Source organism: Pleurodeles waltl, chromosome 4_2 (assembly GCF_031143425.1).
Source record: "Pleurodeles waltl isolate 20211129_DDA chromosome 4_2, aPleWal1.hap1.20221129, whole genome shotgun sequence".
NCBI classification, from domain to species: domain Eukaryota; kingdom Metazoa; phylum Chordata; class Amphibia; order Caudata; family Salamandridae; genus Pleurodeles; species Pleurodeles waltl.
Window position 1 is genome coordinate 819,810,072 of NC_090443.1, and position 22,532 is coordinate 819,832,603.

The 22,532-nt window shown below is 44.6% G+C and overlaps 1 protein-coding gene across 1 annotated transcript in view; it reads right to left on the reverse strand.

Moving 5' to 3' along the window:
* CACHD1 (cache domain containing 1) overlaps window positions 1–19,289 on the reverse strand; it is a 303,229-nt gene extending 283,940 nt beyond the window's left edge. Inside the window, exon 1 of the mRNA XM_069232515.1 lies at window positions 18,788–19,289. Within this exon, the coding sequence (XP_069088616.1) occupies window positions 18,788–18,961 (174 nt within the window). The 5' untranslated portion in view covers window positions 18,962–19,289. The remainder of the gene's footprint in view (window positions 1–18,787) is intronic.
* Between the last annotated feature and the right edge of the window lie 3,243 nt (window positions 19,290–22,532).

Below are 22,532 nucleotides of genomic sequence, written 5' to 3' on the forward strand. Positions count from 1 at the left end.
CACAAATTCCTCTTGGGTTCCGGAGTAGGTGCTACTTGCCGAAAAGCGCTTCAAAGCCTCGTCAGGGGTAGTAAGCGTTATATAAATACTATAACAATAACAATAGAGCACAGGTGCAAAATGAGATTAAAACTTGTTATATTGATTGTTGGATGTGTTGGGTGGAAGGCAGTCATGCTACTGGAAGTCAGAAAATCTCAATGATGCAAGATTAGAGCAAATGATGAAAAGAATGGATTGAAGTATTCTAGTGGGAGTAGATTAAGCCCTTCCCTGCACAGCCAACAACATCACAGCGAAAATCTGATCCTTGCCATATTTTCAGAATAACCTTGTCCTATATAGATTAGTTACATTTAGACTCAGTCTATGGTAAAGCATTTTATATCCATGAAATGTGGAAGAGTACAGTCTCCTGAACGTATGTTGCACAACCCTGATCAAGGCCATATGGAGGAGGAGTTGTACTATAAATGGCGTAATACCAGAAATGTTAAGCATTATTACTACTGATTACTGAATAATTTCATTAATGGAAAAAAACGATTCACTCGTTGTTGGCAGAATTAAAAAAAAGAAGACAATAAATTAAAAGGATAGCTTGATCACATTACTCTGAAAACAGAAGATTAGCACCACTGCCTGCAAACCTGGGTTTCAACCCTTTAGTTGGTGAAAAGCAACTATATTTAAAAAAAGAAAGAAAAAAAATCTTGAAATGAAGATGCAGCACCCTAAAGATGTCGGAAATCTCCATTTGCCTTATCTGCTTGGAGAACGGAGCTTGAAGGACTTCAACATAGAATGAGCTCCATTATTTTGCAAGGTTGCCCTGTTTACCAATTCTCAACATAACTTAATACAGCATAAGAACTGCTTAGCTACCCTGGTGGTAGTCAGTTCAAAGCCCTTGATCATCACACACAAGAAGCAAGAGCCAGGATTTGCAAGTGTCAGTCTCAGAAAAACGGAATTTCAACACCCCACTGACAGACTTATGAAATTGCCTTTCCACAGGGAAACTTCACTGGCAGCTGGAATGACACCATTACACAACGTTAGGTATGGAATGAAGCCACATTGTTAAAGAGACCAAAGCCACAGAGGCACCATCTTATTGTTCTCATGGAAGTAATGCCTGAGTGATACTTGGCCGTCAATGGGGCGGTCTTCACTTCTGGTTCTTTTTAATCAAAATGCTGTCTTATAAATATGGAGTGAAAAAGGTTTCAATCTCGCGCCGTCCTTTGTACATGGAGATATGCATGGGGGAGTGAGGTATGCACAGGGTGTTTGTGAGAGGAGGAGGTGTGTGGATGGAGTGTATGTGGAGGGAGGGTGCGTGTGGAGGGAGTGGGTGTGTGTAGAAGGTTGTGTCTGTGGAGGTTGTATATACTTAGCTAGATGGTGAAATTATTCCTGTATTTGCCTCCTAGCAGCTCTGATTGAAAGTGATCATTCTGATGGCAAGGTAGGTTCCACAAAGCATGCAGTAAGGAGAGAGACAATGAAGCACCCAAGAGATGCACTCATTCTTTGGCTCATTTAGATCCATCTGTTAGTTCCCTCTGTGGCCTGCTCTAGTCTTTCCATTAGAAAATAATTAAATCCAATAACATTTGGGAATGTACTAGTACCCTGGCCAGTCAATAAAAAAGTGACACACGGATGGAGGGATAAAACTCGAGAGCCAGGTCTTTATTCTATATAAGGGCACATAAGGTAAATGCAGGTGTTGTCAGTACTAGCAGTCTAGAAGGATAGAGGCCAACAGATTGACTTCTGGTCAGAGGTAGCCTATTATTTCTCACACATTAAAGGAAACTTACAGCAGCAAGAAACAGCGTCATGAAATAGGCCTGGGCAAAACTTTAATTACGCCACCATCATTCATATAATTGAGAATTTCGCAGTGCACTTGTGGAACAAAATTCCATGATAGCCAGTCACATAATTACACCAGTATTTGTGGTAAAAATATAGAATGGAAGCAACATAACTAGAATGCGAGCACCCGATGCATGCAGCAATTGTTTTCAGGGTTTTTTTTTTCTGCAAATTGTGCACTCACATAAAAAAAAAAGACGCTAGGGTGCACTTCACTAAAATATAGTTCTAAATTACAGATCTGCATATTGTGTAATTATGCTAAAGCAAATTAGGCAACTTTAGCACACACCTAGTAAAGAGTGACCCATCTACAGTGAGCAATGTGAGTACTAATTTAGCCACGGCCTTTGACTTTTGGCCTAACAAGTCCCAATTAGGTGGAGAACTGGAACAGGACTATTTTAATCACTGTAAAACAGTGGTGAGTGGCTGCCTGCCAATAGAATTTTTAAGAAATGTGCTATTGTGGTAGCAAATTTGTAAAATAAAGAGACCAATACACAACACAATAACATTTTAACACTGAGCAAAATAACAAAAACAAAATTATCAAGGCACAGCACAAAAACCGTCAAAGCTGAGCACAATTAAATAATGCAGAACAGCACAAAAAAAAAAAAAAAAAAAAATCAAATACATTACAACTACGACAAAAAAAGGACAATATTGCCCCACATTATGAACTCCACAAATTTGCTTTCATACCATGATGGTAAGATGTTTTTTTTTTTCCAAAGCACACCCTTGCATCCCACCAAAGATGTGCAACCGCCACAAATGTTTTGTGACAGACAACACTATGTTCAACTACCTGTCAGTCATCCTTGTGCCACGCCAGCCGCTCCGGCAAAGACATTGCACCGCACGTACATTTTCGAGCTTTGGTTTTTAAGCCAGTTCATTTGTTTGTGTTCAAAAGCCGTTTTAGCATCTGCCCGTTTGCATCTGTCATCAGCCGCAGTCATTTAGCAGACAACAGCACTCACTTTGCTTGCTTGACTTGCGATTTGTGGTAGCTTACTTTGAGGAATTTAAAGAATGTGCAAACCTGATTAATGGTTTCTGGCTCTTTTTCTCTGGAAATTGTGTATATTACACTAATTATAGCGGGGAAACCAGGAGAGCGAAATCTCGTCTGCTTTACACGATTATGTGTTGGTTCGGTTCCAAAAACAACTGCAGCGCCCAGTCAGTCACCTCACATCGCTCGCACCCGGTTTTGTTTTGAGGCAGCCATTTTGCAAAGAGGAAGCCAAGGCCCATAGGCTGGCTGCCCGAACCGACTGGCGTAGGAGACGGAATCTGAATTTTTAATTAGGCCGCGCGCCCCGTCTTCAAAGCACAAGGCATCATTAGTGCTGTATGGCCGGCTGCATTAGCCCAGACTGACATTTCACTTCAAACACCGCGGGTGCAGCTGTCCTGTGCAGATAAAAGTTGCCAAATGCACTGCAAGCAAGGTGGATTGCTAGATAATGAGCGGACCCACTTAGCTGCTGTGCCGAGGAGCCCTGAAAAGCACGGTTCGGGGGGAGGAGGGGGCGCTGAAAAAGGCGAAAATCCGAAATGGGTCATAAAGCAATCTTAAGTCTCTTCAGCTGCTTCCGAGCTGATAAGGCCCTTGTGGGGAAGTAACGTAAGCGAGCGTTAGGCGAGACCTTTCCAGAGATTTCCCGAGTTTAGGCTGCGAATTAGTAGCGACGTTTTATAGCAAGAACGGGGGGAGCTGCTGCTAACCTTTCCTCTGCAGAATTATCCTGCTTGTAAAGCTGGCAGAAGGGCCTGTGAAATTAAAGGTTCCATGGCCTTAAGTGGGATATTTCTAAACATATACCATACCCACTGACATCTTTAGGATTGGGCGGGGGGCTTTGGCAACGCATTTTGGAGGGCCCAGTATGGAACAAATTTGGATTTTAGGCCAGCGTGATACCAACCAATTCGAAATCGCATTTTAAACTTTAAAGGGGTGCCACAAAACAGTTGAAATATGCCTTTCTGAGGAACCCAAAACTACTGAAGATGACGCTGGGTACAGAGACGGAGTCACAGGTGGTGGTAGGTAGAGAGGGAGAGAGAAAAAGAAAGTAGATCAGATGAATAGAATAGATAGGGGTCGAACAGAGAGAGAGTGCATTTTCGCAGAGAGCCCCTTGGAAGGTGGAGGCCCAGGAGAATTGCCTACTTTGCCCAGGTCTTAAAACGCCTCAGGCCTGTTCGGATGCGAGACTACTTTGGCTCCGTTAGAGCTATACTTGGTTTGCTGCTGGGTAGACTTCAGGACAAAGTCCCCGATCTTCTGATAGCTGCATATTCTCATGGCTGTCAGTTTGGCGTCTGCTGGTGGACACCACCGATCAATAGAATTTTACCACGTACGATACAGGCTGCTTGTTAAAAAAATATAAAAAAATAAATAAGTAAAAAAAAAAAAAGGTTGCAGAATTCTCATATAGAAGAAGCTTTATTCGGTATGAAAAAAATTCATCCATTACAACACATAATCACCAAAACATTGTAAAAATACAAATAAAAACCATGCATAATAAAAGCACCCATCATAACAACAAGTACATATAATTCTATATATATATATATATATGTATATAAAAATAAAAAGCAGAAGAAGATAAAAATCTAATTCATAAAAAACTGGCAAAAAACAAAAACAAAATAATAAGTAAAATAATTCTAAAAATTCTACATTTTTGCGCCAAGTAGTTGCTCCCTTCAGGAATGATCCCAGGCCCTTCCATACCAGTACATCTGAGGCCATTTGCAGCCACATGAAAGCAGGACGGTATTGCACAAAACCCTTGGGCCTAAGGAGCAGTAGTAGAAATCGGGTTCTAAATGGTGCATAAAAGACACAGAACAGTGTAAAATGGATTAAGGTCTGATGGGACACCCCATCACAGGGGCAGGATGTAATACATTTCTCCCCATACTGACCTAGGGGGAAGCACAAATTACTTCTAATGATCCCCAAGCGGAATCGAGTTATGAGAGACCTTTCTCTCACATCCTTGATTTCTGAGAGATATCGCTCAGGACCCACCCACATCTTTAGCATAGTAAATTCCCTGATCGATTTTTTCCTGAGAGCCTCCCCCTCCCTCTTGGTCTCCTGGATTCTCTGAAAGTTCTCCTTAACCCATTTCTTATCATAGCTAGTCAGGTCCTCGGGATAATCAAACAATTCAGGCCGCCCCAGGTCATGTGCCATCTTCCTTATATGCGACAGCCAGGGAATAAGCTTTACATTGTCGCAGGCCAAACAATCCCTAAGGATATCCCTATTAAGAGAGGCATGTTCGTTACTCCACACTGAAATCCATAGCAAAAGGGGAGCCAGCTGGGTAGTGTCCTGTACATACTCAAGGTCCAATTCCAGGTGAAGGCAAAATCCAGGAATATTTTGCCTGACCCCAAGAAGTCTTCTACAGAACCGATTTTCTTCCACCATAAGGGCTCGGGTATCCCTAAACCCCCAAAGTGCTGAACCATACAGAAGGACAGGTAGGCATTTCCGCCTATAGATTTCAAGCAGGGGTTTGATAGGTTTGCTCCCTACCCTAGCCGCAAAGTCAAAGGTTGCACCAACTGTTGCATGAAAAAGCACAATCCTTCTAGCAATACAGGGTTTCCAAGATCCTTTCTCATCAAAAATGACCCCTAAATATGGGAACTCATGGACTCTGCTAATAATTTGATCCTCCACCCTTAGCTCCCCCACCCTACTCATAGGTTTACCACAAACCATAAAGTGCGACTTCTTACAATTAACCTCCAGTCCCAAAGCGGACATAAAGACGACATAAGCTCTAACTAATTCTCGGAGACCATTCATTGTGCGGGCCATAAGGACCGTGTCATCCGCATACGTCAGCACAGGGATATCAGTACCCTTCACCTTCGGGACATCCCTGCAGTGTTCAATCAGAAAATCTGACAGTCCATTTGTGTATAAAAGGAATAGAGTAGGGGCGAAGACACACTCCTGGCGCACACCCCTTGAAAGCTTGAAAGCCTCCGAGCATTCCCCAATTGGGCCCACCCTCACGTTTGCAACTGTCCCAGAATGGAGATATCGGAGAAGCTCTACAATATTAGGGTCCAACCCTGACTGAATTAGCCTCTCCCATAATAAAGACCGGTTCACTTTATCAAAAGCACAGCTAAGGTCCATAAAAGCAAGATAAAGGGTACCTTTCCTGGCCTGCGTGTATTTGTTGATTATCATCAGTAAATTAAGACACTGTTCTTGCGTGCCGAGGCCTTCCCTGAAGCCATACTGTTCCCGACTTAAAATATCATTTTCTATCATCCAGGCCTCCAGACGGCCTAAGATAATCCGTCCCAGAATCTTCACAGAGGAGTCCAGCAGTGAAATAGGGCGATAAGACTTAGGATCATTTCGATCACCCTTTTTAAACACTAGGACTATGCATGCCAATCTCCAAGAGGCAGGAATGCCCACAGTAACGGCTGCATTAAGAACATTTAGGAGAATGGGTGCCCATAACTGAGGGTTAGCTTTATACAAGTCCATCGGGATTGAGTCCGGGCCCGGTGCTTTATTATGCGCACAACTCTGTATTGCATCAATAACCTCCGGAAGTAAGAATCTGATTGCTAGGTTTGGAGCCACATCATACACATTCTCCCGCATATTTCTTAGGGGGGGTACCCTCAAATATACTACAGAAATGAGTTACCCAGGCCTCCGGGGCTATATTACATCCAAGGCCCTCAGAGGTTTCTGTTTCAAAGGAACCTCTAATCACCACCTTCCAAAACAGGCCGGGGTCTTTCAGAGCTGTAGCACGCTCTAACTCTTCCCAGGCTTTATCTTTACATTTTAGCTTACTATCCCTCAGGGTCCTTTTATACCTTATTCTAGCTTCTTTTACGAGAACCCAATCTCTAGGGTGAGTCTTGGTAGCCATCTTTAAATTTGCCCTTGCATCATAGCAGGCTTTGTCGTACCAGCCACATTTACGTTTATTAGGGTGGTTGCCTACTAAAACGAGACAGTCTCTGACTGCTGCATATACTACTGTTATCGCATCTATAACAGTCCTGGGATTTGGCGCTTCTTTCAGGAGTATTTCCATAAATAGATGTAGGTTGTCCCCCACAACCTCATATATTAATTCAACACCTCAAGGTAACACACAGCTACCAATTCATTGCTCCATGTTTACAACAAGTTTCCAACCCTCACAGGTATCAAAAACTACAACCAATGTCCTCTTAGAATGAGTACAGGCACCTGACGCAAATCAAAGTGCTCTGCAGGGTGCACATCACTTTATAAAGAAAAACTAAACAAAGTACATTAAAAACAAATGGAAACCCAACTAAAAGCTCATTTTAAATTAACAAATTCCCCGTCTATGGTTTGAAAGTACGTTCATACGTTTAGACACTCAGCAATGATCCTTCATATGGAACTGTGTGGTATCGTGGACTCAGTACTGGAACTAATGTGACATTGTACTATGTATAGTTCCTTTTATTATGCTTACAGACTCTTCCTTTTACGATTTCAACAGTGATGTCTGTAACTTCCAGGTAAGATAAACCTCAATGGACTTTACCAGCCTGCCAATCCCTCTCATACCTTTGAAGAATGGTCGGCAGAAAGGCCCAGCTCTGAGGACCCCTATTAACAATGGTAGCCTTTTAATCGTCCATTGCATTTTTCATTTTTAGGTTGAGCATGCAAGCGCTTTGACCTGTTTTAGGTATTCATGGCTTTTAACCACAACCATCACTTTCGCTCGCTCGTGGACTTGCCTTTCAAAAATCCTATATAATTGATAAATGTTTTAAATTTGTACCGCCATGCAGACTGACCCTGTTACATGGATTATTGCATGATTGCCGATGTTTTACTGTGAGTGAACTACTTTTTCCTTTTGTAGCTCTCCTTCGCACTCATGCTCATGGCAGCCATGGCGCTTTGAACCGACTCGCTTTTGTCAACTAATGTTTTACTTTTCAGATTCAACTTATGTGGCAAGAAAGTCCAGTTAGGAATTCACAATGCCAATAGCTCTAAATGGAGCAAATGCAAGACCGACTGCATTGCAAATGCTTGTTAATTAGGTCAGTATGACGCCATTTTTGTCAGCAAGACCTATTCTTCCAATTTCTTCAAAATATTCGAACAGCAAGTTTTGGCTGCACTGAAAGAGGATTTCTTTCTTTCATAATGCTACTGGCTGTATTGTGTATTATTCCACTTACAGGAAGTGTTTCCTCTGGAATGCAGGATGGATTTATTTTTTTCAAGTGACAAGTAAATTAAAATCAGTGCAGGTGTTCCCTCAGACTCACTTAAAAGAAATCTAAACACTCGGAACCACATACTTGCAACAAACTGCACACAGCAATGCATCATGAAAGCAAGTAATTCAATTTTATTGTATTCTAGGCATTACAGTGGTACATAGAAAAAAAGAAGGTGCTCAAGTTATAGCACTGTGCAAGTGTGTAGTGACAAGAAAATAAAATGGCACACTGCGAAGAACAGTAAAACAAACAAGGTTGACCACATCAGCTGATATACAAGGAATGTTTCTCAAAGCAGTGATTATACAGTAAGGTTTTTACCTGGCAAATGAACAATTAATGAATGACTCACAGTGCTGACGTTTCAACTCACAGGATCGATACATTAAAGGGTCTTCATCAGGACAAACAAGCAACATTTAAGGTATCATGAATGAAACAGCATATAGGGAAGAACCTCAAAAGTAGCAACCAAAAGGTGAATAAATCCATGTTACACAATAAATACCGTAGACACTAATGTCTCAAATTCAGATGACTTATGAACAGCTCATAACAACACTGTTCTACTCCACATGCTGGAGGCCAGTAATACCCAAAACACGATATATGTAAATTACTTGTTTTGTATGATTCACTGCTGCCTGTGATTTTTTGAATGTCTAAGGCTTCCTTCGTTTTGAAGTTTTCTTTTAACAGTGACTCCTGTACTGTTTGTGTATTATACACCATACTTTCTGTATGCAATACACATAAACAGCATTTGTGAATGCCTGTGTTCAGATGTGGTGGCACAACCAAGCAAGAGCTATTGGTACTGGCACTGCTTACTTTGCAAATGGGACCCTCACCTCCCAAGTAAGGTTCAATCCACATAGGTGCTCTCTTTATACAACACCACCACCACAAATGAGGATAAGAAATTATAGAAAGTTTTATGTGCCCTTCTCCGGTGAGATGATGCAGTAGTCCGGTCAGGTGATGCAAAACTATAAACACACAAACACACACTCACTAGCTATTATAATTAAATGTAAATAAAGGTCATAATAGCTTCCACACTAGCCTCACTTTGTGAGCTGAACTGATCATGTTGTAAAGCACTGGCCAATTTCCATGAAATTTCACACACAAGCAGAACAACTGCTTTATACCCCAATTAGTTGTTACATTTAAGGAATGGTTAGAGGCGTTCACACCATTCCACATCTCTCATGACTTCCGTTGGTTCATGTGTTTCCCGCATGTAATTTAGAAACAAACTCTGAAATAAGGTCCACGGAGGAGTTGCTTCACATTCCAAAAACGATCACTTTGTAGTATCAGGACAGCAAGAAACACTACACTGCAAGAGTACACCAAATCCGATCTCCACCCTCACCCTGGCCACCACAGTCACTCTTTGTCATTTACTTCTTCAGTCACTGACAACTTCAAGGGCTGGTAGTAAGCCACAGCATCGTTATCTAGAGTGCTTCACCTTATGAAATTTACAATATGTGATATTTAGAGAGAATTACATATGGAAGCAAAGTGACACATAAAATGACTTGAAAACGTATGTCATCCTGTCGAAAAGGGGCCATTTTCTACCGAATCTGTAGCAAAAATAACATTAACGTCAGAAAGCTTCTATAGCCCATAACAAGGCCAGCCACAGATGATCCACTTAATTGCTGCCTTGTCAAGATCCAGTGGATGGACATGGTGCACAAGACAGAGTACTGAGGACTAAAGGGGATCCTTCATACTATACCGTCCCAGGAAATTATTTGCTGATGGGGACCAGTACATGAAATCTGGTTTGGGGCCTCATGGTCAAAAAAACAAAACAACAAAAATTGTACCACAGCAAACTATTGGCTTGCACACGACCATGAGATCTGTTGGGAATGCACAGGCACTGGCTTTTAATTGAAGATGTAACCGGTTCAGTTATTCCAAAATAAATTATGTTGTTGTTTGGACTTTCCCAGGTTACCGATCTACCTTTGAAGAGCCATAACACTCGAGGGCACTGGAAGATTAGTCAACAGAGGACTCGGGAGTACCTTTAAAGGCTGACAGGAGTACAAAATAGTTACTTGGGCAAAATAATGGCTAATGGTGCTTTCCTGGTGATCTTTATAGTGTGTTGAGGACAGGCTGGTTCCTCTATGCCCAAATTCCACCAATCTTCAAAACAATTCCAGACTGCCAGTCTTTCCACCATATTTGCCTGTGCCATCATTAAAGCAAAAATGCCTTCTCTTTACTCCACTGCTTTGCATGTGTGTATGCAGACCCAACCCTAGCTGGGGGATACACGGCGGCAGGGGTGAAGGAAGAGGAAGTGCTGGTAGAAGGGGTGGGAAGTCAGTCTATCTGTGGTGATTTTCCTTGAACAGGTGTTTTTTCAGTTCCTTCCTGAACTGTAGGAGGCTTGATGCAGTTCCAGTGTTGAAAGAGAGGATGTTCTAGATCCTGTGGCTACTGGCTGACCAGGCTTGTTTTCTCCTAGCTTTGGTTTTTAGTGTCCAATCTAGCACTGATCTCTACATATCGCTACTTTGTTGCCTAGATAAACACGGTTCTTGGTGTAGAGGGCATTATAAGTGATGCAGCAGATCTAAAAGACGATCTGGTTTGGAGGAGGAGCCCGCGTGGATAGTTTAGTACAAGGATGATGTGGTTGGATTTTATCAGCCCCTGAAGAATTGTGCTGCTGCATGAAGGGTACCTTTCAGTCGAGTGAAGGTGGTCTGTCGGATGCTGATGAGCAAGGCAGGGCCTACATCTAGGTTGGAGAGGAGTAGGGCTTGAACTGTCATTATAAAATCTCCTGCGAAAAGGGGTTTCACTTTATTTATTTTTTTACTAAGAGTTGGAACCAGGCTGCTCTGGGTTTTCTTGGCACAGTGTTCTTTGAGAGAGAAGTCTGAGTTGAGGATCAGGTCAAGCCATTTGGCCTACTCTGTCCGATGAATGTGAAGCCCGTACATTTAAGTTGGAGAGCCATGACTGAATCAAGAATGTTTGACATTGTTGGCAAACAGGAGAAAGTTGATCTTCAAGGATCTAGCTTGAGGCAGTTAGTTGGCATCCAGGTTTGGCTTTTTAGCAAGAAAGCACACTAATGACATTATTGAATGCCAGTGCATGTCTCTGAAATTCACTGGATGACTGCACTTCACAAGAGAGCAACCAAGCGCGAGCTTAATCTGGCCACATGGCTCCTTTACTTAATGCTCGATAACCTCTTCTGTCTGTTGGCTAAATCATTAAGAAACATATGTCCAAATATAGATCCTAATTTATCATTACAGTAAGAAGTGTGGTGGGAATTATAAAATAAAAAACAAGAAAAAATAAGTCACTTGTGACACTGTTTTATTTGAAGTGCTCAGTATTTAGGTTTACAATGAAATAATTAACGAGTCATGAGCAGCACCAAAGAATATTCTTTGGACAGATTGAACACAAACACATACCAATGTGACAATAAAGGTGCACACCAATTATTAAGATAAGAAGTGGGAGAAGCAGTTACCAGGATCTTTACCGGTTACCAGAATCTTTTGTGAGACTAATTTTTAGGTTTAAAAGCATTGAGGTTTTTTTGCACAACTACTTTGTTTAGCTCGTATGATGACCGACTCTTAACAGATTAAAACTTCTGCCACTATGTTCACACCAACAACTTGAGGTGTAATGGACGATTTTTTGATTGCTAATGTACAGGTTGTTAGATTAGAAAGTTAAGTGTGAGTAAATTACATTGAGTGTTTTTCTGCAATACATTCTAATCATTTATAAGTACAACATACATCTAAACGTCTTCTCATCGAATTTTAACTCGACAGAGATGTGAAATGGGGATGATGTCACTGTGACAACAGCTAGATCTTGAATCGGCCATCTGATGAATGTCACAGTAGATCTCATAACCCCAGGTGACATCTCACAAACCTCCTAGAATGCCTATCTTTGATGGCTGTTAGAGATGCAGGACTAGGCAAAGAGAGCCGTTTCAGCCTACACTGGATGGCCTCTAAATGCTTCAATCGATTGAAGAGGATCTTTGCTAGTGTGGAGAGGGTCAAGAAAGAGGATCCGTAATATCAGCTACACATAAACGATCCTGCCCCCAATCTGTGCAGGCTTAGAAAAAAATCCATTCAAAAGTGGAAACAACTGACAGTGCGTAGGGAACAAGTAAGAGAACACCAGAGGAACATCTGTCCTAAAAGTGGGCTCAGTTCAACAAATCTTTCAATGATAGCCACAGGCAACTAATGGAGGTCACTGTTTTCTACAAGAAAAGGAGCACCGCAGAAGGGACACTAATTATCAATCAACACTACCATCAAGCAGAGAGAGAGTTGTGACTTCTGTGCCTGAACCCAAACGTTAGAAGTGTTCTAGTCTCTTTGTAGCCAAGCAAGAGATTTATTAAGTAGGCCCATGCACCCTTAATTACCATAATCCGTGTGGGTGCGATCCAACCACGCAGACTCAGCTATCAATTCATAAAGGCGTGGGACTGATAGTACAACCATCCACTCAGGACTTCAGACTTATAAAGACATGGTTATGGCTTTCTAAAGGAATGACTGGAATCAATGCCAACGTCCAAAGTTTTCACATAACCAGTCTCCAGGAAGAGGTGTTGATCAAAACAACTCCTATCTCACTGGAGCGGAGCCTTCAGAAATGTTGGCAAATCCAGAATCAATGACTGCGGGAATTCTTCTGGCTGGGGTATCGCCCAGATACTCCTTGTCCTTAATGGGTAAGCCTAAGCAGGTGCAACAGACATTTGACAAGAAACAGAAACGTAATAAGTGAAGTATAAAGCCAAGTGGATGAAAGTAGGTATTTTATTGCGGTGTGTGACCCTTGGCTGTAATAAAGGAACAAGTGACATCCACTGTAACTACTAAAAGAACCTGAGGCTGTTAAACATTGTACGTGGAAAAGCATTTTTGCATTAAAGTTAAAAAAAAATAAAAAAATGTTCCCAGCCAGATAGGTTTCATCTCGAAAACAATGTGTGCATATTGGTCATAACTGGGGAAACTACAGAGAGGAAAAAGTTGCATTTCTCACTCAGTGTTCCATATGGATATATTTAACTGTCAAATGTATTGCACCAAACGCTAAACAGATCACCTCTCTTGGCAGAGATATCAGCATATCCTGCCTTTTCTCTTGGATGGAGAACTGCCTCTTCAAAAAAAAAATCAGTAACAGTATTTTGGCAGTTGGGTTCGTGACCCAGATGTTGGGATGCACCATCCACAAAATTAGAATAGGCGGTGGCCCATCTGACTGACTGGAGTGGATTAATTTTACTTTGGCAGTAGATTTTACATCCATTGACAATAAACTAAATTTGCATACTGTGTTTAGTGGTAAACAAGAGTAGCCCACGTGGGCACCTCTTTAAATGTTCATTTAAAAGATATACAGACAAGATTCCAGAAACAAACCACTGACAACTGGGTTTCAAAAGATTTCCTGCCTGTAATCTCCTTGCCACTTGGATCAAATAATGGAGACAAACAATTTGGTCTTCAATTAATTGTATTCACTAAATACTTTGAATTTTTCCTTGGTTCTCAAGATATCTCTTTTAAGTGTAGACCGATTTAATCTGATTACAAGATTTCTGTCATGGTAGTTGGGTTGGCCTGTTCTTGTGCAAGGTACCTATTGGTTGGTGGTGCATATGTTTTCTTAAGATGTCTTTGGCTTAACATTATCGTTGTTAAGATCCGGATCCAGTAACAATCTTATACTATTCCTATTTGGGATGCTGACACATACAGCTAGCGGATGAACGAGGGAAGGAGGCCTGGGCCCTCGAGGTGGATGGAACATGGTTTCTGCTAGGTGGTGCTTCTTTTATCATTGGGATATACAGAATGGTGTGTCGTGAAGCATGGATAAATGCTTTGCTTCATTTCTGCTACAGTGCCACTGCAGATGTAGTGTTGTCCTTTCACATTTTCAAGAGAGGAAGGGTGTTTATGGTCATCCTGCAATATACCATACACTTGCTGTAGGTCTGTGTGTTGTGAGTGTCTTGAGTCTACTTGTTTGTTGTGCATGGTTATTAGTCGGCCAGTGAGCTGGAAACAACGGATAACACTCTGGTGGGGTGTTTTTACAAGCTCTTCTTAAACTAGAAGTATCTATTTGAAAGAAAACAGGCACACACCCTCAGTAAAACTTCCTTCTTCAACATAATACCTTTGAATAACCATAACACACTGCAAACTTTTCCCATCAAGGACATGATTTCTAAACATTTGTTAGGATCAGGAAGTCCACTGCTAGTTGAACGCTGCATTTAGTAGCTGCCAAACAAATCTCTGCAGACAAAATAGATTTTTTAAACTGCTTAACCAGACACGCCTATTGACAAAAGAATATGAAGCTGTGCCCTCTGTTCTTTTAACTACGAATCATTAAAAATACTGCATCATAGCTTGAAAGTTACAGTTTTCAATAAACATGTTCTTGTTTAAAAGAAAAAGTATTTAAATAAATGCCAACTAAAACAAAAGAATGCTCCAAAAATGACGATGTGGGGTTCCAACTTAACTTTCAAATCACCTGGCCTCTGGGCTCATGGTTTACTGCTGTGCCCCGAAACAGAAACCATAGTACAGCTCTACATTATACAAACATATACACACACCCAAACACATATCTCACACACCTTCACTTGGCCCAATGCCTCAAGCATACACCTGCATACCATCACAGTACCCCAAAATGTCAGGAACCGGGACTGTCATTTGCAGAAATGCAGACGTGTGGCTTGGGGAGGAATGTTAGGAACACCGCGGTCAGTTATTGATAACAGCTGATACTAGTGGCCTGCCCTTGACAGAGGTCACAAAAGCAAGAAAAGAAGTAAAGGGAGGGCTGGAGAGACTGTTTATTTTCTGTGTTTTCCATGTCTATAACACCCTCTCCCCAAGGACTTCATCATCCAACAGAAAGCTAACTATGTAACAAGGAGTCAAACCAGTGACGGCACTGTCAGGGATCAAAGGGTGTGTGACGTCATGTCCGCTATCCCTGGCACTGTGGTCAGGGGTGTAGCTTCTTCAGTGAGATTTTTTTTTTTTGAGGGGGGACGCTTCAGATTTTCTGACAATCACGCTCGGTTACCTTGTTAGAAAAACATTATATGAAAAACACGACATGAGGGAGGCTGAAGGGACGTTGCAAAATGAGGGGAGGGCGGATTGTTGAGGGTTCCTAAAACGCATTATTTTTCAAAGTAACCCGTGTTTTCTAAGGCCTTCAAAACGTAGGAGAGTGTGTGTGTTTTTTGTCAGTGAGCACATGTAAAATTCCCAGGTGAAATCCGACAGAATCTTTACATTACCGGACTGAACGCACTTGCACCCAAGTACGTTTTTCAGAATACAATCCCTCCCCCGGGGCTAGGCCCCCTGATTTTGGTGCATGGACTTCCAAGCTTGCAAACTATGTTACGTAATGGTACACCCTCACTTATTCAGCATCACTCCCTCACAAACAAAACAGCCGGGCGAAGCGCTAACGAAACCGTATTAAAAGAAGTACACCTCCCTCAAAACAGAACGGACACCACTAAAGGAACTAGAGGAGAAATAACCACAGTTTGCGGGAAATAGTCTACGGCCGGGTGCAGCCCAGCGATTGAAAAGAAAAGCACTTATTTAACCATGAGGGATGCGAGCAAAGTCTGCCTATCACAGCCGCTCCAGACAACTACACGGCAAACCAGGAGGTGCAAGTAACCATCACCACAGCCCTGGGACAAGATACCTGCGGAACCACAAGACACACGGGAAGAATAACTGGAAATGCTGACAAGGTGGCGGTGCCTTCCCAGGCAGCGCCTTCATCTGCAGTGTAGAAAGTCTGGGGCCTCGGGGCGACCAGGCAGCGACGCAACGTCTGGCCCTTGTGGGGCCTGCCTGACGCCATCGCGACACAAAGTCAAACAACACAACAGAAACACCTTCATGAGAGAGGCGAGACGTGCCATGAGAGGACTGCCATGTGTCGTCACTGCCTCCCCTGTTGGCACAGGCTGCAATGCGACCGCGACTGACGTGCGTGCCCTGGGCTGGCACTCACATGAAAGGAGCGTGAAACACAATCAGAAACTGTAAATGTTGGCAACGACACAAATGCAACAAACCCTGGCAAAGAAATGTGGGAAAAGTCAGCACATTGTCGATTTCAGTCCCACAATAATATTTAAATGCCCTAGGAGAAAAATTGCACAAGTCGTGCCTCAATTTGCACAATGGTCGGCGTGCATAGTTGTGCCTGTCGGTTAGGCATTACCGTTGTAAGCACACCCGGGAGAGACGGTATGAAAACTCCCGGCGCGAGGCGGAAACTGCCAAGACTTGGCACGTGGGCGTTAAAAACGCATGGCGCGAGGGTAAACATGCATAGTACACATGGCAAGCAGAGACAGGAGGCTGGGGGTGCTGACAAGTGGGTCGAAGAGAACATATGGTCGCCAGCCCTTCTCGCTCCAGTCTCCATATGCGGCTGGGCCTGCCCACGGGGCCTAGGCAGCCGGTTTGGCCAGGCTCCGGCTGGCCACATTTACACCTAAATCCCTGCAGATCTCTGGGACGGGGGAGGTCGGTGGGGCTGGGCCGGGCGCTCTTCATCACAGGTATCTGCTCTTCACAAGCCATTTGTCTTTAAAATGCACCCTAAATGTTGTCAAAACAAATGGAGGGAATTCAGTAATACTGCCGGAAAACGGGGCCCGAGGCACGCACTCTCATCAAACCACACTCCGTTTGAGTGACTCTGGCTGGTATCTACAGTCCTTCACGAACTGTTAATTCTTAAAAGAAATAGTCATGGTTGTTAAATAGCTGCTTGCTTTCAGGGCACCGTATGAAAAACTGACCTCGGAACATCATATCAAAGGGCAATGCTTAGGGAAGCGTGAACACCAAACGAAAATTATCCTGTGAACTAAGGGTTGTTTAGCTCCACAATGCCACGAAAATTAAATCCAAAAACAGAGGTGGGGGGTATATAGCGCTGCCAGGCTAATAAATAGTGTTTCTTTCACGCTGCCATCTGCACGGTACTAGCGCTGCGCTGTAAATCGTTTTATCTGAACGATAAAAGGGGCATTTGGACATGCACAACTGCGGTAAATAGAGGCCGGTGACAAATGCGGGGGATTGGAGCAACTCCGAGTTTTCACTCTCGGCCCACACCGCGTGTCTCTTACACGGGCATTAACGTTTGCTTCCAACACAATTACAGTTTACAGCAGCCCAGCTGCACGTTCTGCCAACGTGAAAAGCAAAGCATTTTGTACGCAAATTAGACGGTTAATTGAAACAAAGCACTGGTAAGACCACACGGATGCCGTGCTAGTAGACTCACATTATGCCTGGGCACCACAAGTATCCCAGAACTGCAAGAAATGTGGGTGCAAGGGACACCCCTACCAAGAAAAGAAAGAAACCGCCCTACCTTGCTGTTCTAAAGTGACTAAGATGCGGTTTTATAACAACACATTTAATTCAAGAAAATGCAGATTAAACGTACAGTTTAGGTGCACTGTGTCTTAATACAATGTTGCACAGAGCAGTTGACCAAGCAAAACATAACATCGAGCAGAACGACAGTTTGTGCATCTGGGATCATTTACTGAAACGCAAGAGTAAACCCGTGAGGAAACCCTAGAGACATAAGTGAGGGAGTTCTAGGCCCGCATGAAGACACCAGGGAGCGAGCCAGGCTCTCTCAGAGAGAAAGACCCTCTCCGAAGAACGGGAAAGATCCCGCTGGTGTGGCGAATGTAAAATAACAGAATAGAGACAGCTAGGGCTGAGGAACAACCTGGCACAGATTGGGGTGGGAGGGGGGGGATCCTGGAAATAACTAAAGAGGGGGAATCACAGGCACCTGCCGGCCCACCACACACTACTGGTGACAACAGACCACATTCATGGAAAGCGCTCGTCACCTGAGGTGACCGAAATCCGCCTAATCCCTAGAAAGTATTTGCGATCACTATAAAATCCAATTAGAACGAGGTTAGCGAGCCCACTCCCAAACACAACCGCTTACTATGCACATCTCTGAGTGAAATCCACTGAAATATGCTGCGCTGCAAGCGCCAAAATAAGTCTCTAACCCAAATCGCACCCACCACAGACCCGTGTGTGAAACGGCCAGCCGGCCGTCCCAATCATAGCGAGATGGTGCATTCAACAATTGTTCCAAAATGGAAAGAAGTGTTGGAATGCGGCAGGCTGCGTGCAGGACATCGTAAAGTGCAGGACTGGGGAGGGATCCGCTAACTAGAAAACAGAACTCAAAGTGCTGGGCTGTGAGTGAAATGCATGCTGCATCCCACTTTTTGCACCCAGTCCGGAGACCCAAGAGGGAGTGGGGGGGGGCATGCACGGTGCCCCGCATTAGGCGTGGGCACGCGTGAAGGGTACAGGTACAGCCGGTGCCACAGTCCACTAGGTCGTGCATGTGGGGGCAGCAGCCGGGCGCTGAGTGCGCACCCACGCCTCGGTCCATTGTTCCCTCCCCCGGCCGCAGCTAGACATACCTGCATGGTGACCACCCCCAGCTCCTCGGCGGCCAGCCTCCGCATCTGCACGGCCAGGACCTGCGCCTCGTTGAGGATCGAGAACTCGGCGTCGGCGGCTCCCGTGCCGCACCCCAGCACCCCGCACAGCCAGAGCAGCAGCGCCCAGCCCGTCCACGGCCCCCGGCCCATCATGGCTCCCGCAGCTCCAAACTTTCCCAACACCGCCGCAGCCAAAACTTCCAGCTAGTGCCCGCGGCCCCGGAGCCCGGCCAGGCGCGCCCTCCGCCAGGGGTGCGAGCTCTGCCCGCCAGGAGTCACCGGCGCCCGGGAGACCATCGTCCGCCACCGGCGGGATCACTGCGAGTCCGGGGGAATGCCTGCTCCGGAGGCGCAAGGGGGGGAAGCCAGCAAAGCGCGCTCCGGATCCCTGCTCGCCGGACCGGAGCCTGCCCCGGGAGCGCAGCCACCAGCACAACAACACGGCCCGGCCTGGAGCGCTGCACGCCGCGGAATGGACTCCGCCTCACAGAAACAAGGGCCGGAGGAGGAGCTTGGTGCAGGACAGGCCACCTAGAGCTCAGACAGGACACGGGAAACCTGCCCACCGCCCACGGCCCGCCCTCCCAGCCAGAGGACCGCCGTCGGTGTGCAGGCTGCTAGACCTTCCACATTCCTCTCGCGGCAGCCACACCAGTGACCCCCGCGTTTGTTCCCGTGGGGGTCACTGCTAGTGATGGCAGTGTTCTTCAGACCCCGAGGTCTAGCAAGTAACATTGTTTCCCTCAAGCATACAATTTCTGTACGTCGCCAAAACAGAGAAGAGATCAAATGCACCTCACATCTCTGGAGGTTCTCCCTGTTCTGAACAGGGGGGTCCTTTCAGTTTCTTTATTCCACTGTTGGCCGCCCCACTCCAGGTCATTAAAGAAGTTGTCTCCAGTCCTGAACTTTTCCTATATAAATCACAAATTTCAGATGTGCTAGTAAAATGAGTGCTGTAGAAACAAAACAGGACTACAACACCCAGAATGCATTAGGCTAGGACTGGAAGCATAGTCCGTATTGACCAGGCGGTAGATGATCACCTTAGTGTGAAGAAGGCAAGCTTTAGGCAATGGACAACAATATGCCTTCAAGCATTCTGCAGCATCTTTAAGGGTGTGGTCACAAGCAAGCCAGTAATCTAATTTTAGATAGGATAATTCCATTTTGTTTTCTTCAAAATATCTACCATCTAAACATTCCTCCACTTCAAGGCAAGTTAAAAAGTTAAATTAAATCTCCCAATATTTTTCAAAATCTCCCACTTACCATTTCCTAAATGTTGACATTACTGTACTCTGTACGCTTTCTATGTAACAAATGTTAATTATATTCCTGTTCACCAAACAAAAAAAACGTACATTCAAAAGCGCTGTGTAAAAGTAGACAAACGTAAACATATTTGAAGCCCTGAGCTTAACACACGCTATGGCGTTGGCAACTTTGCTAAATAGTCCTCACATGTACGTGTTCATGGGGTTGTGATGATTTGAAGCAATGAACCAGCTCTCCTGTGATGGGATTTTGTAACGAAGTAGCACTGCTTTGACACTTGGCCTCTGTCACACTACCGACCTCTCCTGACTCTGAATTTGTCAGAAGGCAAAACCCCTGTATGTGGCCTACTCCTAGACAATGATACATATAATCTTGAGGTAGGTTGGAAAACATTGGATGTAGTTTGTTAAACATTGATTTACAGCCTGAGGCCCGTTGGTATTCTTTATTATGGGTCATAAATAATTTTACAGATCTGCCTTAAATCACTCTGACATTTTTATGACCTATTCAGGGCCATAAATCATTGTGGACAGACCTATCATCATTTACTTTGACATTTATACAATGCACAGCCAGTGCTTTAAATGGGCCGGTACTGTCTGCTACTGAGTACCAGCACTTTTTTATTTTCAGAGGGAGAGTATCGGCACATCTAAAAAAAAAAGTAATACAATTGGAGATTATCGGCACTTCTCTGGAACAATCAGGTACTCTGGCATAGAGAATATGCACTTTAATGTTTCCATTTCAAGCACTGTGCACAGCCATAAATCTTCTAGCCATAAATCAATCAAATGGTTTGGTTCTTGAGTACATTGAGTCTTGGCGCTAGTGTTTGTCCTTTTATGTGTGTGGGAGGGTACTCCTTTTAAGTCTTTTAGGCTTAACTCACTACCTTGATCGTTCGTTGCTTCCTGCCCTCCAGCGGACCTGGGCGAGTGCTGTGTTTCACATACCCCCTCCACTGCCTGCCTTAACCTGCCGTAAGACATCCCATGGTAAGTAGTCCTGCCACTCCAGTGTCGGGTGTGGTCTCCCCATCCTCCTTATGCTCCTTTCCACTGATCAGCCCACCCAATCTGCGACTTTCTGGGGTCTTTCTTTGAGGCGTGGGTGGGTTTCTTGTGATTCGCTGCCCCGGCTGCCTGCAGAAAATAGGGGTCTTAGCTGTAGTGGCCCTTTCAATGCCCCCTTGACCTCCTCAGAAGGTGAATTTTAAAACTAAACATGGCCTACCATTGGCCACCTGAATTTGCGCTCCTTCTTGTGCATTTGGTGCTGTTGACAACCCCACCTAGCCTTCCTCACGGCAAAAGGGGGATGGGATTGCAATTACGACCGTGGCGGAAACCGCCAACAAAGACAGCCACTTTAACACTCAGACCGCCACAGCGGTACAAACAAACAGCGCTGCGGTCACCGCCAACAGACAGGCGGGAGACAATGTACCGCCCACACTATTATGACAGGCCAATCCGCCACCTTTTCCGGGGCGGATTCACCGCGGATAAAAACACAGTGGAAACAGGATTTCGAAGGGAAAACACTCACCTCTACACACTCCACGAGGAATCCGGACGCCATGGAACCGGAACTCCAAATCCTACCTGCAATAGTCTTCCTGCTCCTGTACCAGGAGCACAAATGCCGGCGGCAAAGACCACTGTGAGTACTGCACCTACGACACAGGGGAGGGGGAAGGCAAAAAACAGGGACACACACACGCAACACCCCCACCCCCACCCACTACAACACACACACCAACACATATCTATACATTATAGTTACACCCCCAACACTCCTGGAAGAATGCAAAGACAAAAGGAAATGAGTGTAATCATTGTAATATATCAAAATGCAGTATGGAAAAATATACATATATACACCATTAACTAAATATACACCAAGAATAGTAGTCCAGGTATTGCACCATTCATAGTCCGTGGACCACTAGGCACAAAATGCATGGGCGAGGCCCACACTCGATACCAGATCACAACAGAGAGAACACTGCAGGGGCATCAGATAGAAATACAACAGGCACCTCAGGGGGAAGGGAAGAGGGGGGCACCTCAGCCGGATGAGTGCACAACGCCAGATCTACGAGGGGGCTCCATGCCCATTGATGTATCCTGGGAGTGCAAAGCCACAGTCTCTCAAGTCTCTACAGTGGGTGGCTTGCCCACTGTTCCATCCTGGGGAGTGCAACGCCACAGTCTCTCAAGTCTTTACAGTGGGTGGGTTGCCCAATGCTGTATCCTGGGGAGTGCAAAGCCACAGTCTCTCAAGTCTCTACAGTGGGTGGGTTGCCCACTGTTACATCCTGGGGATTGCAAAGCCACAGTCTCTCAAGTCTCTACAGTGGGTGGGTTGCCCACTGTTCCATCCTGGGGAGTGCAAAGCCACAGTCTCTCAAGTCTCTACAGTGGGTGGCTTGCCC